Below are 17,664 nucleotides of genomic sequence, written 5' to 3' on the forward strand. Positions count from 1 at the left end.
ATTATGGGTCTGGAACTTAATATAGTAGCAGTGGTTGTCAAACTTTTTCCAAAGGTAAATGCTTTTTGACATCTCAATATTAAGCCTGAATATCGGGTTTTTCTGTAAATTTGAACTCCACAGTCTGGAATCTGGAATAAATTTCAGTCAGCACCTGTACACCATAAAAATGACATTGAGTGTATACTGAGGTTTTAAGGGGTCAGTCACAAACTGCATTTCACTAACAAGCCAACAAAGGGAATATTCCAATAAAACTTGCTTGTGCTCAATCCAAGGGGGAATTAAACAAGGGGAAGACAATAACTATTAACTATAACTATTAACTTTTTAAAAAATGTTATATATATATTTGAGTTCAAAGAATGAAATCAGCAGATTTGACAGATTTGATTTGTCTCCACTGTCCTGCTTTGTGCCATTTTTAAACTGCAAAATTAGTAAAATTCCACCAAACACAATGAACCAAAACTCAGTTGGGTTACAGGTAGAACTATCTGGGCTTCTAACTTGCACTTCTGCAACATTACAAAAGATACTTGTAAAGAAAGTGTGTTTTTTGTTGTGTATAAATAATACATAATCTTAAATCACATTATTTGTAAATGAAACCATGGATTACTGTTACATATTAGGAATTATTGTCCTCAAACATCACCTCGAAAGTGTAAAACCAAAAGATTATATGACAACAAGGATGTACGTGAGTCTTCAGTGTAATACATATTTCCTGATGTGTCACTTGCAAACATGAATCAAAGACACATGGATGGAAATATTTTATTACTGCTTAGGAGAGGCCATCACACAGAACACCATTCACTTAATCAAGCAAAATGCACATTTTTTTAACCTTGAAGCCAAAGTAAGTGACTCTTGTATTTAAAAACAAAACTACAGTCATTCTATAATCGGTATTGGAATACCCCAAGGGAAAAGGCTGCATGAAAGCAGGTGAACAGCACAATGGCCAGGGTCCCTAGGCTGACGGCACTACTTTAGAAGTCAATTTAAATCAGTTGGGTCTAATCCATCCACAGTCTGATAACTGGTCACAGGATATCAGGGTATTCATAAGGAGAAGAAATGTTTTGTTGATATAACAGTTTATGTCAATCTGCCTTCACAGTGTAGAAGGTAAGACTGTCTTAAGTGTAGTGGCACAGCGGTTGTCAAACTATTCACGAAGGAGTAAGCTTTTTGACACATCAATATAATTCCAGAAGATCAGAAGATCAGGTTTTTCTGGAAGTCTGTGAAACCAATGATTTGTATACCAATAAGGAAGGGCCTGAATTTGTTTCCTTAGTGTAATAATTTTTCTCCACTATGATGTGTCACTTTGAAACTAAAAGCAAATGCATGAGGACACGATTATTTTTGGCATTTTTCTTTTTTAAAACACAAAAGTCAGCACCCACAAAAGCACAACTGTGTTTTTTCAGTGCAGTTAATTTTACATCATGATAATCAAAGACACTGAGACATTTTTTATGCCATTTTCCTTGTTTAAGCACTAACTAAAGACTCCTATCGAACAAACCATGCTGCAAATACAATGAACCAAAACTCAGTTGGGTTACAGGTAGAACTATCTGGGCTTCAAACTTGCACTTCTGCAACATTACAAAAGATACTTGTAAAGAAAGTGTGTTTTTTGTTGTGTATAAATAATACATAATCTTAAATCACATTATTTGTAAATGAAACCATGGATTACTGTTACATATTAGGAATTATTGTCCTCAAACATCACCTCGAAAGTGTAAAACCAAAAGATTATATGACAACAAGGATGTACGTGAGTCTTCAGTGTAATACATATTTCCTGATGTGTCACTTGCAAACATGAATCAAAGACACATGGATGGAAATATTTTTATTACTGCTTAAAACACAAAAGTCAGCATCATCAAAAGGTGTATTCATTTCAAGTAAAAGGCTGTGTGGCACTTCCCAAATAAGTGACTAATTGACTGACAGGAGGAGAACAAGAAACTTCTTCATTTCCCATATTGCTGGAGCTTCTGTAATGCTGACAGTTTCACAATGAGAATAACATTGCAGGGATGGGCATACAGTGGGTACGGAAAGTATTCAGACCCCTTTAAATTTTTCACTCTTTGTGATGTGATATTTCCATGTGATATTTCAGTTTTTCTTTTGTAATAAATTTGCAAAAATTTCTACATTTCTGTTTTTTTCTGTCAAGATGGGGTGCTGAGTGTACATTAATGAGAAATAAAATGAACTTTTTTGATTTTGGCAAAAGGCTGCAATGACACAGGGTGAAAAATGTAAAGGGGTCTGAATACTTTCTGTACCCACTGTAAATCAATTATCCGTGCACAAGGAAGAGGAACCAGAGGCAAAGTCACCACATGCTGCCATGGTGAACTGCGACTGATGAAAAACACACAAACAAAAAAAACTAAACGAAGCTTTTTGTTGTAATTATGAGATTTTAAAAATTTTCAAGAAAAGATCTTATTGTTGGATTGTATAATGATGAAAACTGATCTGAAAATTAGGAAAAATTGTCTCAAACCAGAGACAAGATGTTGAGGAGTTCATTATCTTTTTTTAATATGTTCTTGTCATATTTTCACTCACATGGTTCTTTAGTGTAGCTGATTTTTACTAATGTTCATGAAATAGTGATGTGTCGGTCGTGAACGAAACGGCTCTGAGAGCCGGCTCTTTCACGTGAACGACAGGAGCCGGCTCCTGATTTGGGATCCGCTTTGTTTCTCTCTCTCTCTCTCTCTTTTCTCTTCAAGCCGCATTTGATTGGTCAATATGTGTGGCGTCTCTGTCTGCGCTGAGTGGGGGGGGTTACACACACAGCACACAGTAAGCACACGAACAGGAGGGAGGGAGACGAGAGAAAGAGCAGGGAACACAACACAAACGGACTGGAAAGGTAAAAAAAACTTGAGAAAATGAGTGACAACAGGAAACGCAGCAAAATCTGGACACATTTCAATTACATTGACCAAACTAAGGCAGAATGTAGAGTCACAATTATCTTTGGCATTTTTCTTGTTTAAAACACAATAGTCAGCACCCACAAAAGCACAACTGTGTTTTTTCAGTGCAGTTAATTTTACATCATGATAATCAAAGACACTGAAACATTTTTTATGCCATTTTCCTTGTTTAAGCACTAACTAAAGACTCCTATCGAACAAACCATGCTGCAAATACACAAACAGAAACTAAGTTGGGTTTCAGGCAGACCTGGGCTTCTAACTTGCACTTCTGCAACATTACAAAAGTTACTTGTAAAGAAGCAGGTGAACAGCACAATGGCCAGGGTCCCTAGGCTGACGGCACTACTTTAGAAGTCAATTTAAATCAGTTGGGTCTAATCCATCCACAGTCTGATAACTGGTCACAGGATATCAGGGTATTCATAAGGAGAAGAAATGTTTTGTTGATATAACAGTTTATGTCAATCTGCCTTCACAGTGTAGAAGGTAAGACTGTCTTAAGTGTAGTGGCACAGCGGTTGTCAAACTATTCACGAAGGAGTAAGCTTTTTGACACATCAATATAATTCCAGAAGATCAGAAGATCAGGTTTTTCTGGAAGTCTGTGAAACCAATGATTTGTATACCAATAAGGAAGGGCCTGAATTTGTTTCCTTAGTGTAATAATTTTTCTCCACTATGATGTGTCACTTTGAAACTAAAAGCAAATGCATGAGGACACGATTATTTTTGGCATTTTTCTTTTTTAAAACACAAAAGTCAGCACCCACAAAAGCACAACTGTGTTTTTTCAGTGCAGTTAATTTTACATCATGATAATCAAAGACACTGAGACATTTTTTATGCCATTTTCCTTGTTTAAGCACTAACTAAAGACTTGTATCGAACAAACCATGCTGCAAATACACAAACAGAAACTAAGTTGGGTTTCAGGCAGACCTGGGCTTCTAACTTGCACTTCTGCAACATTACAAAAGTTACTTGTAAATTCAATTCAATTCAATTCAATTTTATTTGTATAGTGCCAAATCACAATACAAATCATCTCAAGGCACTTTACAAAAACTAAAACTAAAAACCCAACAATTCCCTTATGAGCAAGCACTTGGCGACAGTGGAGAGGGAAAACTCCCTTTAACGGAAGAAAAAACCTCCAGCAGAACCGGGCTCAGTTTGGGCGGCCATCTGCCTCGACCGGTTGGGGTGAGTGGATAGAGCAGAGAGAAAAGAACAGCAACAATAAACAACAAATAGACACTGCAGGTTGGTGGGGCCAGTAACTGCACATCAGCGATATACAGCTCCAGGACCAGGGACACCTGCAGAAGGTACAGAGAGAATAGAGAGAGAGGGAGAGAGCACAAACTAGGGGAGAGAGAGAACACAAGGTTAGTAACATTCAATGGTGGAATATACATGAGGTGGGAGGAGAGAAGAGAGGGGAGGGGAAGGGAAAGGGGGGGGTTAGGGTAGGGGAGCTCAGTGCACCGATGGTCCTCGGGCAGTCCAGGCCTGTAGCAGCATAACTAAGGGATGGTTCAGGGTTGCCTGAAACCAGCCCTAACTATACTCTTTGTCAAAGAGGAAGGTTTTAAGTCTAGCCTTAAAAATATAGAGAGTGTCTGCCTCCTGAACCCAGACTGGGAGCTGGTTCCATAGGAGAGGAGCTTGATAGCTAAAGGCTCTGCTTCCCATTCTGCTTTTGGAAACTCTGGGAACCACAAGTAGACCTGCACTCTGAGAGCGAAGTGGTCGATTGGGATAATATGGTACTATGAGGTCTTTAAGGTATGAAGGAGCTTGATTATGAAGGGATTTGTATGTGAGAAGAAGGATTTTAAATTCTATTCTATATTTTACAGGGAGCCAATGAAGAGAAGCCAATATAGGAGAAATATGATCTCTCCTGCTAGTTCCTGTCAGGACTCTGGCTGCGGCATTCTGGATTAATTGGAGGCTTTTTATTAAGATATTAGGACATCCAGATAGTAATGAGTTACAGTAATCTAGCCTTGAGGTAACAAATGCATGGACTAGTTTTTCTGCATCATTTTGAGACAGGATGTTCCTAATTTTGGAAATGTTGCGCAGGTGAAAGAATGCAGTTCTAGAGATTTGTTTTATGTGTGAGTTAAAGGACATGTCCTGGTCAAAAATAACTCCAAGGTTTTTTACAGTAGTGCTAGAGGCCAGGGTTATGCTATCTAGAGTAGCTATTATTTGAGAAAAGTTATTTCTGAGATTTTTTGGCCCAAATATAATGACTTCTGTTTTCTCCGAGTTTAAAAGTAAAAAGTTACTGGTCATCCAGGCCTTTATGTCAGTTAGACAGGCTTGAAGTCTGGTTAACTGGTTTGTGTTAACAGGTTTAATAGATAGATATAACTGAGTGTCATCTGCATAGCAGTGGTAATTAATAGAGTGCTTCCTAATGACATATCCTAAAGGAAGCATGTACAGGGTGAACAGAATCGGTCCTAGAACGGAGCCTCGTGGAACTCCATAACTAACTTTTGTTCGTGTGGAAGGTTCATCATGGACATGAACAAACTGGAATCTGTCCGATAAATAGGATTGGAACCACTTTAACGCTGTTCCTCTGATACCAATCACATGCTCCAGAAAGTGAAGAAAGTAAAGAAAGTGCGTTTTTTGTTGTGCATAAATAATACATAATCTTAAATCACATTATTTGTAAATGAAACCAGGGATTTACTGAAAGTGTGTTTTTTTAATAAAACAAACAAAACAGAGGCTTTTTTGTAATTATCCATTCATACATCCATTATCTATACCTATGTCAATACTATTCCTATTTAGAGTCATCCCAGCTCTCTTTGGGTGAAAGACAGGGGTACACCCTGGACAGGTCACCAGTCAATCACAGGGCCACAATTTTTAAGCAGTGCTTTGATACTATGATCCATTTCTGAGGACTTGACTATGTTCAGGTGAAAATCTAGATGGTGTTGCAGTTAGTGCAGTCGCCCACCAATGCTCTGCTTTGAGTGAAAGTGACTTATATGGCCAAGTATGGTGACCCATACTTGGAATTTGTGCTCTGCATTTAACCCATCCCAAAGTGCACACACACACCGTGAACACACACCTGGAGCAGTGGGCAGCCAATTCAGTTGGGGGTCTGGTGCCTTGCTCAAGGGCCTCACCTCAGTCATGGTATTGAAGGTAGACAGGGCGCTGGCTATTCACTCCATCCCACCGACAATTCCTGCTGGACCTGAGACTTGAATCTGCAATTTTTAGGTTTCCCTATCCATTAGGCCACATCTGCCCCTTTCCCCTTTACTGAACCGTTTTCAAACAGACTGCTGTAAAGTTTTGACAGAAATAATAAAACATCTTAAATTGTTCATGTTGAATATCTCAACTATTACAGAAAATGTCTATTAATACAATTGCACCAAATACAATGGACCAAAACTCAGTTGGTTTACAGGCAGAACTATATGGGCTTCAATCCTGAATTCCTTTACCCTCTTCTTTAGGCTCTCTAGAGTATCAAGCTCACCTAAACATACTTAAATTATGAAATGATGGCACCTGTTTCATGTGTATGAATAAATGCACTGAGAAATCCCTTTGATACACCACTAAAAATATGGCGAACGTGCTTTGCAGTGTAATCCAGTGAAATGTTGAATATGATATTGAGGTGTTATCAGGACTCATTATTTAATGATTTACAGTTTTTTTGCATAAAATGAAAATGTGTGTAAATATGTTTGAACTTCAATAATTGTGCTTTCATTACTGTTGATTATAGAGTGTATCAGGAGTTATACAAACATTTTAAAATATTAAAAAATATTTTACATTTTACATATATAGTTTATGAGTATGGATCTGGCGTAATTTATTCCTAAAAGTATACACGGTCAATAAAAACTTTATTTAACAACATATACATTATACACCTTAATCATGAATACAAATGTGTCTTGGAGAGGAAGATTAGAGGTATTCAATAGTCAATAGCACTTAAAATTTAACATTACACAGGTAAACTCACTTGATAAACTATGATCCATTTCTGAGAACTGGACTATGCTCAGGTGAAAATCTAGATGGTGTTGAGCTTCCAGTTCCTCTTCCTGACTCTGTTGAGCTGGTGTCTCCTGAGCTCAGGTCCCTTTGTGTGTCTGGTAGATGCAGATCGTACTCAAAAGATGGATTTGTCCGTCCCTGTCTGTGTCTCCTCTGAACCTCCTCAAAGATTTGAAGAACCTTCACAGCAGGTAAACAAAGGCAGACAGCATTAGTGTGAGCAGAAAACAAACTAAGACTGTGCACTCAGACTGAACACAACAGTATCTTTATTACCTTGGATTTAGGAATGAGACCCACTCTGAAGAAACCAATGTGTCCTGTTTCAATCTTAGTGCAGTCGACCACTGTAGAAGCGATGTTCTCTGGGGAGGGGCCATCACACAGAACACCATCCACCTAATCAAGCAAAATGCAGATACTGCTTACTGCAAAACATGAAAAAGTGCCTCCTGCTTATTATAATGAAACTATTCCCATTACCTTGTCTCCCAGCTTTGCATAAACTTGGTTATGGTGAGTTGTGTCTGCTTCCCCTGTAGGGTTGGCTGAGGTTACTGCAATAGGCCCAACCTGCAAAGAAAAACATGAATTAGACTGCTGCCTACAATTCTCACTTATATTGCAATCCAGAATTAAGGACCCTACCAGATTAATGAGGTGTGTGGCCACAGAACAGTCTGGGTTTCTGATAGCGATGCTTTGTGGAGTCCCTATGTGTTTGGCAGCTTCTCCCAAACCAAAGATGTCCATCCATGGACCTGTTTGAGACAAGAAACCACTACAATACTCAAAACATACCCAGCATGCAACATGACGAGCACACACAGTGTTACATATATAAATATACATGTGTCCAAAAACACACACACCCACCTCTGCTTATAACCATACTAATGGAGGATGGCCAAGCAGCTTCCATGAAGTCCAGCAGCAGAGGGCTCAGCAGGTGTCGCACCGGCTCCAATTGTTTGATGGAGGAGATCCACAGGGACATAGGTCGGTCCTCCGCCTGCTTCTTCACCCTGAAGTCAAACACAACAATCAAAGTTTAGGTAAACTCAATCAGTAAATGACTGCAGGCCACACATAAAAACAGAAACTCACTTGTAAGCTTTGACCACTGCATCAGGCCTGTTGCAAGCTGCCACCAGCACATAGACTGTGTCAGTAGGCATTCCACATATGCCACCATTCTTCATGATTTCTACAGAAATGAAGAGAAGAAACAAATCTCATATTGACAAGAGAAACAACACTTCATTGTAGAAACAGACACTGATGTCTTTAGTAGCTCACCTGCTATCTGCTGAACAGATGTGGCCTTGCGGGCTGGTACATGTGGACAGACACCTGCGCCTCCCCCAACCCCACTCAGCTTGACCAAAGGTTTTCCTAAAGGGATCTGGGGGGACTGGAAGGTGCTGTTGAAAATGTGAGCCAGGAAACAATAGAAACTGACAAGGCCAAAGATGATAGTGACTCCAATGTCATAACCATAAGGCAGGTTACCCACTGCATCGAGCAAGAAGCTAATGAGAATGAGCTGGAAGGTGAAGGTGTAGGCAAACCAGGCGACATTTAGAAACAGTGCAGCAGCTGTCACTAAACAGTTAAACAGCATGAAGCTAATGATCCCGACTGCCACATTAAAGCCTCTGGTTTCACCGTACAGGCCACCGTATCGCGTCAATCCCCACACAGTCCACATCACCCCATAGAGAATAAAAACTGTGCTCTCAAAAGTCTTACCCCGAGCGAAGGCTACTGAGCCGCAGAGCAGCTGTAGAGCCCCACCAGCCACCACCACCCAGGGCAGAATCAGCACAGACAGGGGATTTCTGCCACCAACTGTGGCCGTGATGGCAAAAGCAGCCAACACGCTGCAGGCGTGACCTAACACCTCTGCATCTGCATATTTAGAATAACCCAGGTGAGGCGCGTGTAGCTCTTTATCATGTGCTCGGAGAGTAAGACACTGCATCCTATTTACTAAAGCCTTGAAACAGCCCTGCCCTGTGGGGATCATGGTAGTGGACACCATATTGAATGTGGTAATTAAAAGCATGATGGCAGAAACTACAAATATAGCTGCCTGTACACCCTCAGTGCCCCCTTGGAAGAAGCCTTGAGGCTGGGCAGCAATGGCGATACAGTAGGCTACAAAGAATAATTGGTAGAGCCCCTCCAGCAAGTTCTTCTGACAGCTGAACAGGGCCAGGATGAAGAAAAGCACAGAGAAGACGACAGGGAAGGGAACGGGGGAGAAAGGCTGAATGGAGTAAAAGGAGAGGAGAGCACTGTAGCCCTCTGCAAATTTCAGCAGAGCAGTGAAGCCATAAAAAGTGGCAGCTAGTGTGTCCATGGCTCGGTAAAAAAGGATGCACATGCCAAGCTGGAAGACTCCAGCTGTCCATAGCCAGGGGACATGACCTGTGGAGAGCTTGGGGACCACACCTAACAGAGGACAAGCCAGCACAGAGGCAGACAGTAAGTTCATCACCAAACCCACAGACACCGCATCACTACACCCCTGGTTCTGCTCTGTTTTGACTTCAGCTTTTTTCTTCAGGCCTGTTCCTGGAGGTTCCACTTTACCCTGAGTGATAGTTGACAGTAGACGTCCAAAACCAAAGTAAACACCCACCAGACAGACAAGGAGGTAGTTAGCAGCTGTGGCAGACTGACCAAAACCTGCAGCCGACAGGCTGGCGATTTGATGGGCACATGCCAAGCTAATACCAACAGCTATGAGACAAATAACTGCTTTTTTTACTAGGACTGCAACTACGCCTATGATGAGCAGAGCCAAGGTAAATGCTGCCAGACCAGGGACCAGAGAGGATCTTAACTCTGTGGGCTGCAGCACCCCCTGGCCCACCAGGATGTACACCAGACCTGAGCCACACCACAGGGCAGAGACAGTCAGACACAGAACAGAAAACAGCTGGGCGTGGGACAGACTGCGCCGGACACCTAAAAGACAAAACATAAACAGAGCAGAGGTGGGAGTATTGCGATTTAAACACAAATCAACCAATTAGTAGAAATTAACAAAATAAATCCAGTAATATGTTTTTATCAATTCCAACCTGCATAAGCTAAGAGGGCTGCAATGATGAGGAGCAGAATCCCAAGAGCAGTAAAGGGGATGAGGTTATTTTCAGGAGAGCTGGCATAGCTGTTCACCAAAAGGAGGAGAGAACCTGATAGTTTAAACAAAATCAATTAATTTAACATTATGATGGAAAAGAAAAGCGTTATTTATTTTTAATAATGTTGTTTTATAAATACAACACCCGCCATAGAAATGTAGATTGCTAATCAACATGAGATATATAGGATAAGATGAAAGTTGATCTTTTTAGTATAAATATATTACATTTGTTCACTTGATAATAAAACGCATATGTCCAAAACAATAAGCTTTCTGTCACCTAAATGAGCTCATTACCATACAACGTGAAGCCTTGGTCACAACATGGCATCTCATTAATATCTCACGTTATCAATCCTTGCCCATGCATTCACCGAATCGTTCATACGTGTTTATTAATGCCTGACCACGTTGTTCCCACGGGCTAAATTATGGCTACGGAATAGGACTATGATAATTTCTCATTTATTCTTATTCTTAGGTTTTCCTAATAAAAGGAGGTGATCTTGTGTATTGCAGATTCTTAAATTTAAAAGATAACAAATAATAATAATAATAATCATAATAATAATAATAATAAAAACGCCCTCGTAACTAAAGTATGTGAATAAAATCTCACCGCCAGCGATGCCCAATATGCCAACGGACACATGCAGCGAAGGTTTATGAGCCATGGTAGGAGTGGATTTCCAGACGGAAGGTTGCATTTTATACAGTTGCGTGTGACGTCAGCACGCAGAAGGAAGCAGAAGCTGCAGGTACCAGCTCCGGGAAGAGAAAGCTGGGATAGCGCTGCACCTGTATAACCTGCAGACACATGTAGATTTTTTTTTCTCTGCCTATCTTATGTGGGCAGCGTTGCCAAGTCACCTTGTCTTAGGTAAACACTACAAAAAGAAAAATATTGCGTGTTATTCTTCTAAACAAATGTTAAACCGTAAAATGTAAATAAGCTTTAAGACCTATTTTTTTTCCTAAAGTCTAAATAAAGTTAATAGAATAAATCATGAATATATTCACATGCATCCAAAAATTACTCTTACTAGAATTTGAATCGACAGGCTCTGAATATTATCATTTTAAAAGCTGATTTAAAAGCTATTAGGGGGAATGATTCAGCATTTTAGCTTTATGAAACAAGTTCCTGGTTTCATTTGAGCTGCATGATGTCAGCCTCTTGGACAGCAGGGTGTGGGAGGAGACAGGAGCGGCAGGCAAGACCATACAGGACTATAAAGAGCCTGCTTCAGTGCTCAGACTGCACACCTCTACGCAACAGCTCCATTACACGCAGCAGAAACAAGACCTACACATACAAGGTGAGATCTACAGCTACTACATCTACAGTCTCTTGCTATCTGAACTTAACCTCAGCTAAATGTAATTTAGGGAAAATATTCTGAGTTACAGTAGTAGAAGTGTGAGGAGCTGAGAAGTAGCACTGTAAAATTCACGAGGGAAGCAGTGAAACACTGAGTAAGTGTATGATATGCATTTGAATCTGAAACTGAACAATTAGTCATTAAAAGCAGAGTCACCATGAGGTCACATGTTTGTCGGTAAGTTGTTCTCACTGGTGTCCGTGTTACCTGGCAGCAGCAGCAGCACCAGGGAGTCCTATCTCTCACCGGGCTCGATAAATATTTTATGTAAACAAGTGCAACAGGTGTCTGAGCAGAAATGGTCACTCATTCAAATAGGTTTAGTCATAACTGATAGGGGAGCATTATTCTGTTCTGTCAGTGTGTCAATATGGAGTCAATGCAGTGTAAACAGACTTCAGATGAAATACATTGGCTGTGTTTGTGCGTTTTATAGGAATCATGGCAAAACGTGTTGCAGTTATTCTCTCAGGCTGTGGAGTTTATGACGGAACAGAGATCCATGAGGCATCTGCTGTCCTCATCCACCTGAGTCGTGCTGGAGCAAAAGTAAGAGGAGAAAACCATGTTGTTATGTTGTGACAAAGATTTTCTCTTTTGTGTGACAGTCTTTGTCCACAGGTTCCACAACTTTTATTCTGGTGTTTATTTCCTCCTTTTGAATCATTGCAAAAGTGACAACCCTGACCCACTGAGTGACTCACTAACAGACCCTACAATAGTTAGATCAATACAGAAAGTGTTACATACTAGAGTTTGATCTTCCAGGTGGAGATGTTTGCTCCGGACACAGATCAGATGCATGTTGTAAACCACTGTGAGGGGAAACCTACAAATGAGAAAAGAAACATCTTGCAAGAAAGCGCACGTATTGCCAGGGGTGACGTGACTGACCTGGCCAAGTTACAGGTTTCAGCATTTGATGCTGTTATCATCCCAGGTATGACTGAATCACTCCATGTAGAGTATGCAGTTATGCATTTCTTTGTGTTACTCTAACAATGTTTTCACCTTCGCTTTTTGTTTTCTTGTTCAGGTGGTTTTGGTGTGGCTAAGAACCTGAGCGACTGGGCAGTGAAGAATAAGGACTGCACCATCCAACCACTTCTGGAGAAGTTCATCAAAGCCTTTCACAAAGCTGGGAAGCCACTGGGCATGTGCTGCATCTCTCCCATCCTCGCTGCCAAAATCATACCTGGCTGTGAGGTCACGGTGGGGCAGGACAAACAGTGTGAAAAGTGAGTGAAATGGTCTGTCATCTTCAGATGTTTAGCGTTATAAAGAAATCAATATACAGTTCTGATGGTCCGTGTGTTGTCTTCCACAGGTGGCCGTATGCCCAGACTGCATGCGCTTTGAAGGAGCTGGGCTGCAACCACATTAACAAGGACGTGGGGGAAGTGCATGTTGATGTCAAAAATAAGCTGGTCACCACCTGTGCCTTCATGTGCAATGCTCCCATTCATCAAGTGTTTGATGGAATAGGTGTCATGGTTACAGAGACACTGAAACTTGCTTAGCACATTTGTCTGCATACTTCTTATTTGTGTTTAATTACTACAAAACCATGTGATGCTACTTTATAAAATATAGCTATTGGATTAAGTTCCAGCATTTTGCATCTATAGCATTTTCATTTTGCTATCACAAAACATTTCAATGAAGTTTTATTGTCAGCTTTTTGGAATTCTCAATAAAGTCTGAGTTAATGAGCATTACTGTGTTTATATTTTTTTTACAAAAATAAAAATGGAAATTTGTGACATAAATTCTGTAAAGGTCCAGAAACCGACATATGGAAGACTAATCTATTACAGTCCTCCCTCCTCATTGTGTTTTTGCAATTCAGACATCCAGATATACTGCGTTTTTAAACATGACCCAACATAGAAACACCTTAACCACCAAGCAAGAAGATATTGAGATTTTCTAACATAATACTATGGTTAATCATTTTGTTACCCAAACATTTGACTACCGAATAATATGAGCACCACAAAAAGGTGGTCTTCAACTGCTAAAACGTAACATATTTATGATTATGTTATAGGCCTGAAGCTTTAGAGAAATAGGATCTTGCATTATTACCTTATGTTTTACTGCATCAATACACATGATGGAAAACAACAGAAAGTTACAAATGTCAATATGCAGTTTTGATCAACTCAGACCCATTAAACACATCATTAACGCACGTCTGTGTGTGACTGCAGGTGACAATTTTCACCTATTTTTGAGCTATATGAGAGTTTTTCCTTTTTCAGACAAGCCATCGTCCTACTGGCTGATGAGAATTAAAGTTAACCCTTTATATGTTAAAGTATAATATAACCTGATAAAATGATGGGCTTGCAATTTACTCATCTAGTGACATAGACAGAGAGTGACTGATCGATCAGGACACTGTTCCTGTGGCCCTAATCAGAGTAGCAGATACAAGCAGCAGGTCCATGTTACATCAGTGATCTAGATCAAAGATTTATGTTAAATCAGATGCAATGTTTCATTTCTTTAATCACATTGTAATCGAATTCCATAGTAGACCTCAATATGTTAAGTAGCATCTGTAGACTTAAACCAGTTCCTTTCCCCTTTATTTTTTGTTTTTATGGTTACAATAGGACTCTTTCCTTAAGATGAAACACAGCAATGCACTATGGCCTGCATTTACATTAACCGTCCTCATAATTATCACTAAATAAACATGTTATTTCTTATTAGTTATATTCTCATTATTCCTATAATTTGTTTATTGCTTATATCCTTTGTTCTTTATTTAATTATCTCCCAGTATTATATCCATCCAATATGTAACTGTTGTGATTATTATGTAGGTCAAATCATCTGAAGGATAGCCCTGTATTGTCTGTAGTGTATAGTATTACAGCGGTTCACTGTGCCAATGTTTCCTTATTGCTCTAGGGAATTTTCTTTCCATCAGAGAGGAAGTCCTCCTTCTAAAGTCCAAAAGTCACGTTTTCCACTACATCATCATATCATCATTCAGCAACAAGAGCAGCAGCATCCGAAGTCTGTCTTTGTTTTTTGTTGTTGTTTACCACTGTTAAAAGAGGTGATGATGTGCGTATTTGTTACATATTAAGGATATTAAGTTGGAAGCTGAGTAAAAATCTCTCTGAAAATTTACTTATAGGAAAGGAGAAAACATCTGAAAGGAAAAGGTTAAGCAGATAAGGCATTGCAGTTAAAGTGTCTATTGAACTAAACTGAGGCTTTAAGTTCAAGTTTAAAATATACTGAAAACCTTTCACTGCTTTGTGCAGACCACAAGACATAACAGCGAACACAGCTATATTTGTCTGAGCTTGTGTGCAGATTGTTAGGCTGTGCCTTGCATGTGGAGACCATCGTCCAGAAAGTCATAAGTATAAAAACTGGTCAGAACAATATTCAGACTTAGACTAGTGAGGATACTAGGGGAGTCCATACCTCTGCTCCCTCCCACTCCCCTTCCTTCATAGCCTCCCCCATGAGGATAGGCTACATAGGGGTCACAGGGCAACCAGTCAGGTCATAGAAGCTAGTTGCTAGCCTTGGCCATAAACCTGAGAGTGCCTGGTTTTCAGCGCTTTCTGTTATTATCTTGGGTAACAAGTGGACTTGAAAGAAGTTCTAATCTACCGAAAGAAGGATTATAGTAAATACTCCAGGTCCTTCCTTCCTGCTGGTGTGAGACTGTACAACCAACACTGCAGTAGACCCCCCAGGTAAAATAAATAATAATAATAATAATAAAGGTGATCCTGTCTTATCATATCTTATCTCTTTTCATTTCAGTGTTTGTTTCCTTGTATAAAGTAGCTGAGTGATGAATATACTTGCTGGAAATACTGTGGGATTTGTTGGTATGGTAATCGCATATCACCCACACATTACACACGTGTTGATCCCCCTCTGTTTAATCTGTCCTGACGCCTATTCTGCACAACGGTTTGCAGATTTATTACCACATATTAACTTTAGGACCACAGACTGGAATGAGGAAAACAGCTCTATTTTTCTAGCACTCTTGCAAAACGCAGCCACCTCTTTTTGTTTGCACTTCAAATCTTGTCACGTAAAATAGAAAACCACAGTAATGGGAGTGTAGCTTTGTTATCTATAGATAGTTGCTTTTTGTTCTTTTTGTTGACTTTTCTTGGTCTGTACATTTGCAGATTCTTTCAAGGAAACAAAAGTTTCTGATTAGAATGTTTTATTACATCACATGTGGCCTCAAAGTGGAAAAAAAAGTTATATTTGCACATTTACAAGCATCAACTATTCACATTAAGTTATTGTCAAGATAAGTTAAGATAAGATAAGAAAAAGATTATTTGTCCCGAAGTGGGGAAATTGGGTTGTTGCAACAGAAAGTACAGTACACAGCAGAGTGCCAGAAGTAGCAAGACGTGAGATAAATTAGAAATTCAAAATATTAAAAAATACTAAGTGGAATAAAACTATGAAGCTACAAAAAACTATAAGTGTGTACATATGTGCCTATGGGTATGTCCAGTATATGGACATCTATGGATAAATAAATAAATACCAGGTAAAGTGACTACAGTATATTGCACTGATAGTCACCTTATAATACAGTATGTAGTAGTATAATACATGATTACAGGAGATGGATGACAAATGTCAAATGTCAAAGGTTCACTGAAAAATCAGTTCATACTACACAAACACTATTAACACCTTAGTTGTTTTGTGTTGAAGCCATTGAGGTTATTGTTTCTTAGTACTTTCTGCACTACACAGACTACACAGTCAGTACAAACTTCAAATAAATATAAATAAATATAATATCTAGAATTTAAATTGCACATCAAATGTAGGTTTCACTTCAGTACTGTGAATATGCAGTATATTATGTGCTTGTGTGGAGTAGTCTGCATGTGAAACTTGTGTGACCTGAACAGACTGACCGAATGTGTGTGTGTAAATATACAAGTTTTGAGTGTTTTTCAGTTATTCATTTTTTATGTTTCTTAAAGGGCAGCACAGTGGTTTGGTGGTTAGCACTGTTGCCTCACAGTAAGAAGGTTCCTGGTTTGAAACCCATCAGGGGCCTTTCTGTGTGGAGTTTGCATGTTCTCCTTGTGCTTGTGTGGGTTTTCTCCAGGTACTCTGGTTTCCTCCCACAGTCCAAAAACATGTATGTCAGGTTGATTGGTGACTCTAAATTGCCCATAGGAGTGAGTGTGAGTGTGTGAGGTTGTTTGTCTCTATGTGGCCCTGTGATGGACTGGTGACCTGTCCAGGGTGTACCCCTGCCTTTCACCCAAAGAGAGCTGGGATAGGCTCCAGCAGATCCATGTGACCCTAAATAGGAATAAGTGGGTATAGATGATGGATGTTACCTGAAATTATGCTGCTGGGACACATCATGTTCAGTGCAGTGTTACAAAGACTAATTAAGCCGCATCCACTTACACAGTATATCACAGCCTATGTACATGATCAGTACATGAGTTATTTTTTCCCCCAAAAGATATTGTTTCAGTACGTCTCATCGTCTTTTATGAATTCTCACCCACTCATCATTATAGCTCAGTTATGCCTTTGTGATCGGTTCATATTACAGCGACAAAATGACATCAATATTGGCCTGGGTGTTACATGTACCCACAGTGATACCTGAATTAGGTCTGTACAGTCAATCAGAAACTGGAAGATAACATTTCAGATGAGGGTGGAGTGAAGGAAGATAAACTAAGTGAATTGTATCTTCCAACTTATGATTGACTGAACACACCTGATCCACTTAATCAGCAGTTGGCAGGGCAGGGATGGTTGGAAAACAATCAGGGCAGTGGCTCCGGTGGAACATGGGTTACCCAGCCCTGCTCTAGGGAATTTTTAATTAAGTGACAACAGTTCCTCATCCTAAAGTTTACAACACTAACGTGTCCTTATAACCTTTTCCATTAAGTATTTCATGATTAGTAAAAATGAGACTTTGCCTTTGTTTACCACATATAGAAAGAGAGCAAAGTTCAAACAGAAGTGAAATCCAAATACAGGAATGTATTCAAATGTTTTATGTTTTTGCCTCTAA

At 39.7% G+C, this 17,664-nt stretch overlaps 2 protein-coding genes across 2 annotated transcripts; one reads left to right on the top strand and one right to left on the bottom strand.

Annotated features, from left to right (window-relative positions):
• Positions 1 to 7,031: 7,031 nt before the first annotated feature.
• On the bottom strand, positions 7,032 to 10,889 carry LOC113144781 (uncharacterized). Its single transcript, XM_026331006.1, has 9 exons — positions 10,835 to 10,889; positions 10,151 to 10,264; positions 8,358 to 10,034; positions 8,166 to 8,265; positions 7,935 to 8,083; positions 7,707 to 7,819; positions 7,542 to 7,631; positions 7,335 to 7,457; positions 7,032 to 7,238 (listed from the first exon to the last, which is right to left on the bottom strand). Exons 1-9 carry the CDS (start codon positions 10,887 to 10,889, stop codon positions 7,032 to 7,034), a joined length of 2,628 nt encoding a protein of 875 aa, XP_026186791.1.
• A 525-nt stretch (positions 10,890 to 11,414) lies between these two features.
• Positions 11,415 to 13,315, top strand: LOC113144584 (glutamine amidotransferase-like class 1 domain-containing protein 3A, mitochondrial). The gene is made up of 5 exons (XM_026330747.1): positions 11,415 to 11,534; positions 12,034 to 12,146; positions 12,366 to 12,537; positions 12,634 to 12,835; positions 12,925 to 13,315. Exons 2-5 carry the CDS (start codon positions 12,039 to 12,041, stop codon positions 13,115 to 13,117), a joined length of 675 nt encoding a protein of 224 aa, XP_026186532.1. The 5' UTR covers positions 11,415 to 11,534; positions 12,034 to 12,038; the 3' UTR covers positions 13,118 to 13,315.
• The last annotated feature ends 4,349 nt before the right edge of the window (positions 13,316 to 17,664 follow it).

This window comes from Mastacembelus armatus, chromosome 10 (assembly GCF_900324485.2).
Source record: "Mastacembelus armatus chromosome 10, fMasArm1.2, whole genome shotgun sequence".
NCBI lineage: Eukaryota > Metazoa > Chordata > Actinopteri > Synbranchiformes > Mastacembelidae > Mastacembelus > Mastacembelus armatus.

Coding starts and splice junctions, on each gene's coding strand:
- LOC113144781 (XM_026331006.1), bottom strand. CDS start 10,889: ATGGCTCATAAACCTTCGCTGCATGTGTCCGTTGGCATATTGGGCATC. Junction 8,266..8,357: donor ATCTGTTCAGCAGATAGCAG/GTGAGCTACTAA, acceptor TCATTTCTGTAG/AAATCATGAAGAATGGTGGC. Junction 7,632..7,706: donor CCACACACCTCATTAATCTG/GTAGGGTCCTTA, acceptor TTTTCTTTGCAG/GTTGGGCCTATTGCAGTAAC.
- LOC113144584 (XM_026330747.1), top strand. CDS start 12,039: ATGGCAAAACGTGTTGCAGTTATTCTCTCAGGCTGTGGAGTTTATGAC. Junction 12,147..12,365: donor TGAGTCGTGCTGGAGCAAAA/GTAAGAGGAGAA, acceptor TTGATCTTCCAG/GTGGAGATGTTTGCTCCGGA. Junction 12,836..12,924: donor CAGGACAAACAGTGTGAAAA/GTGAGTGAAATG, acceptor TGTCTTCCACAG/GTGGCCGTATGCCCAGACTG.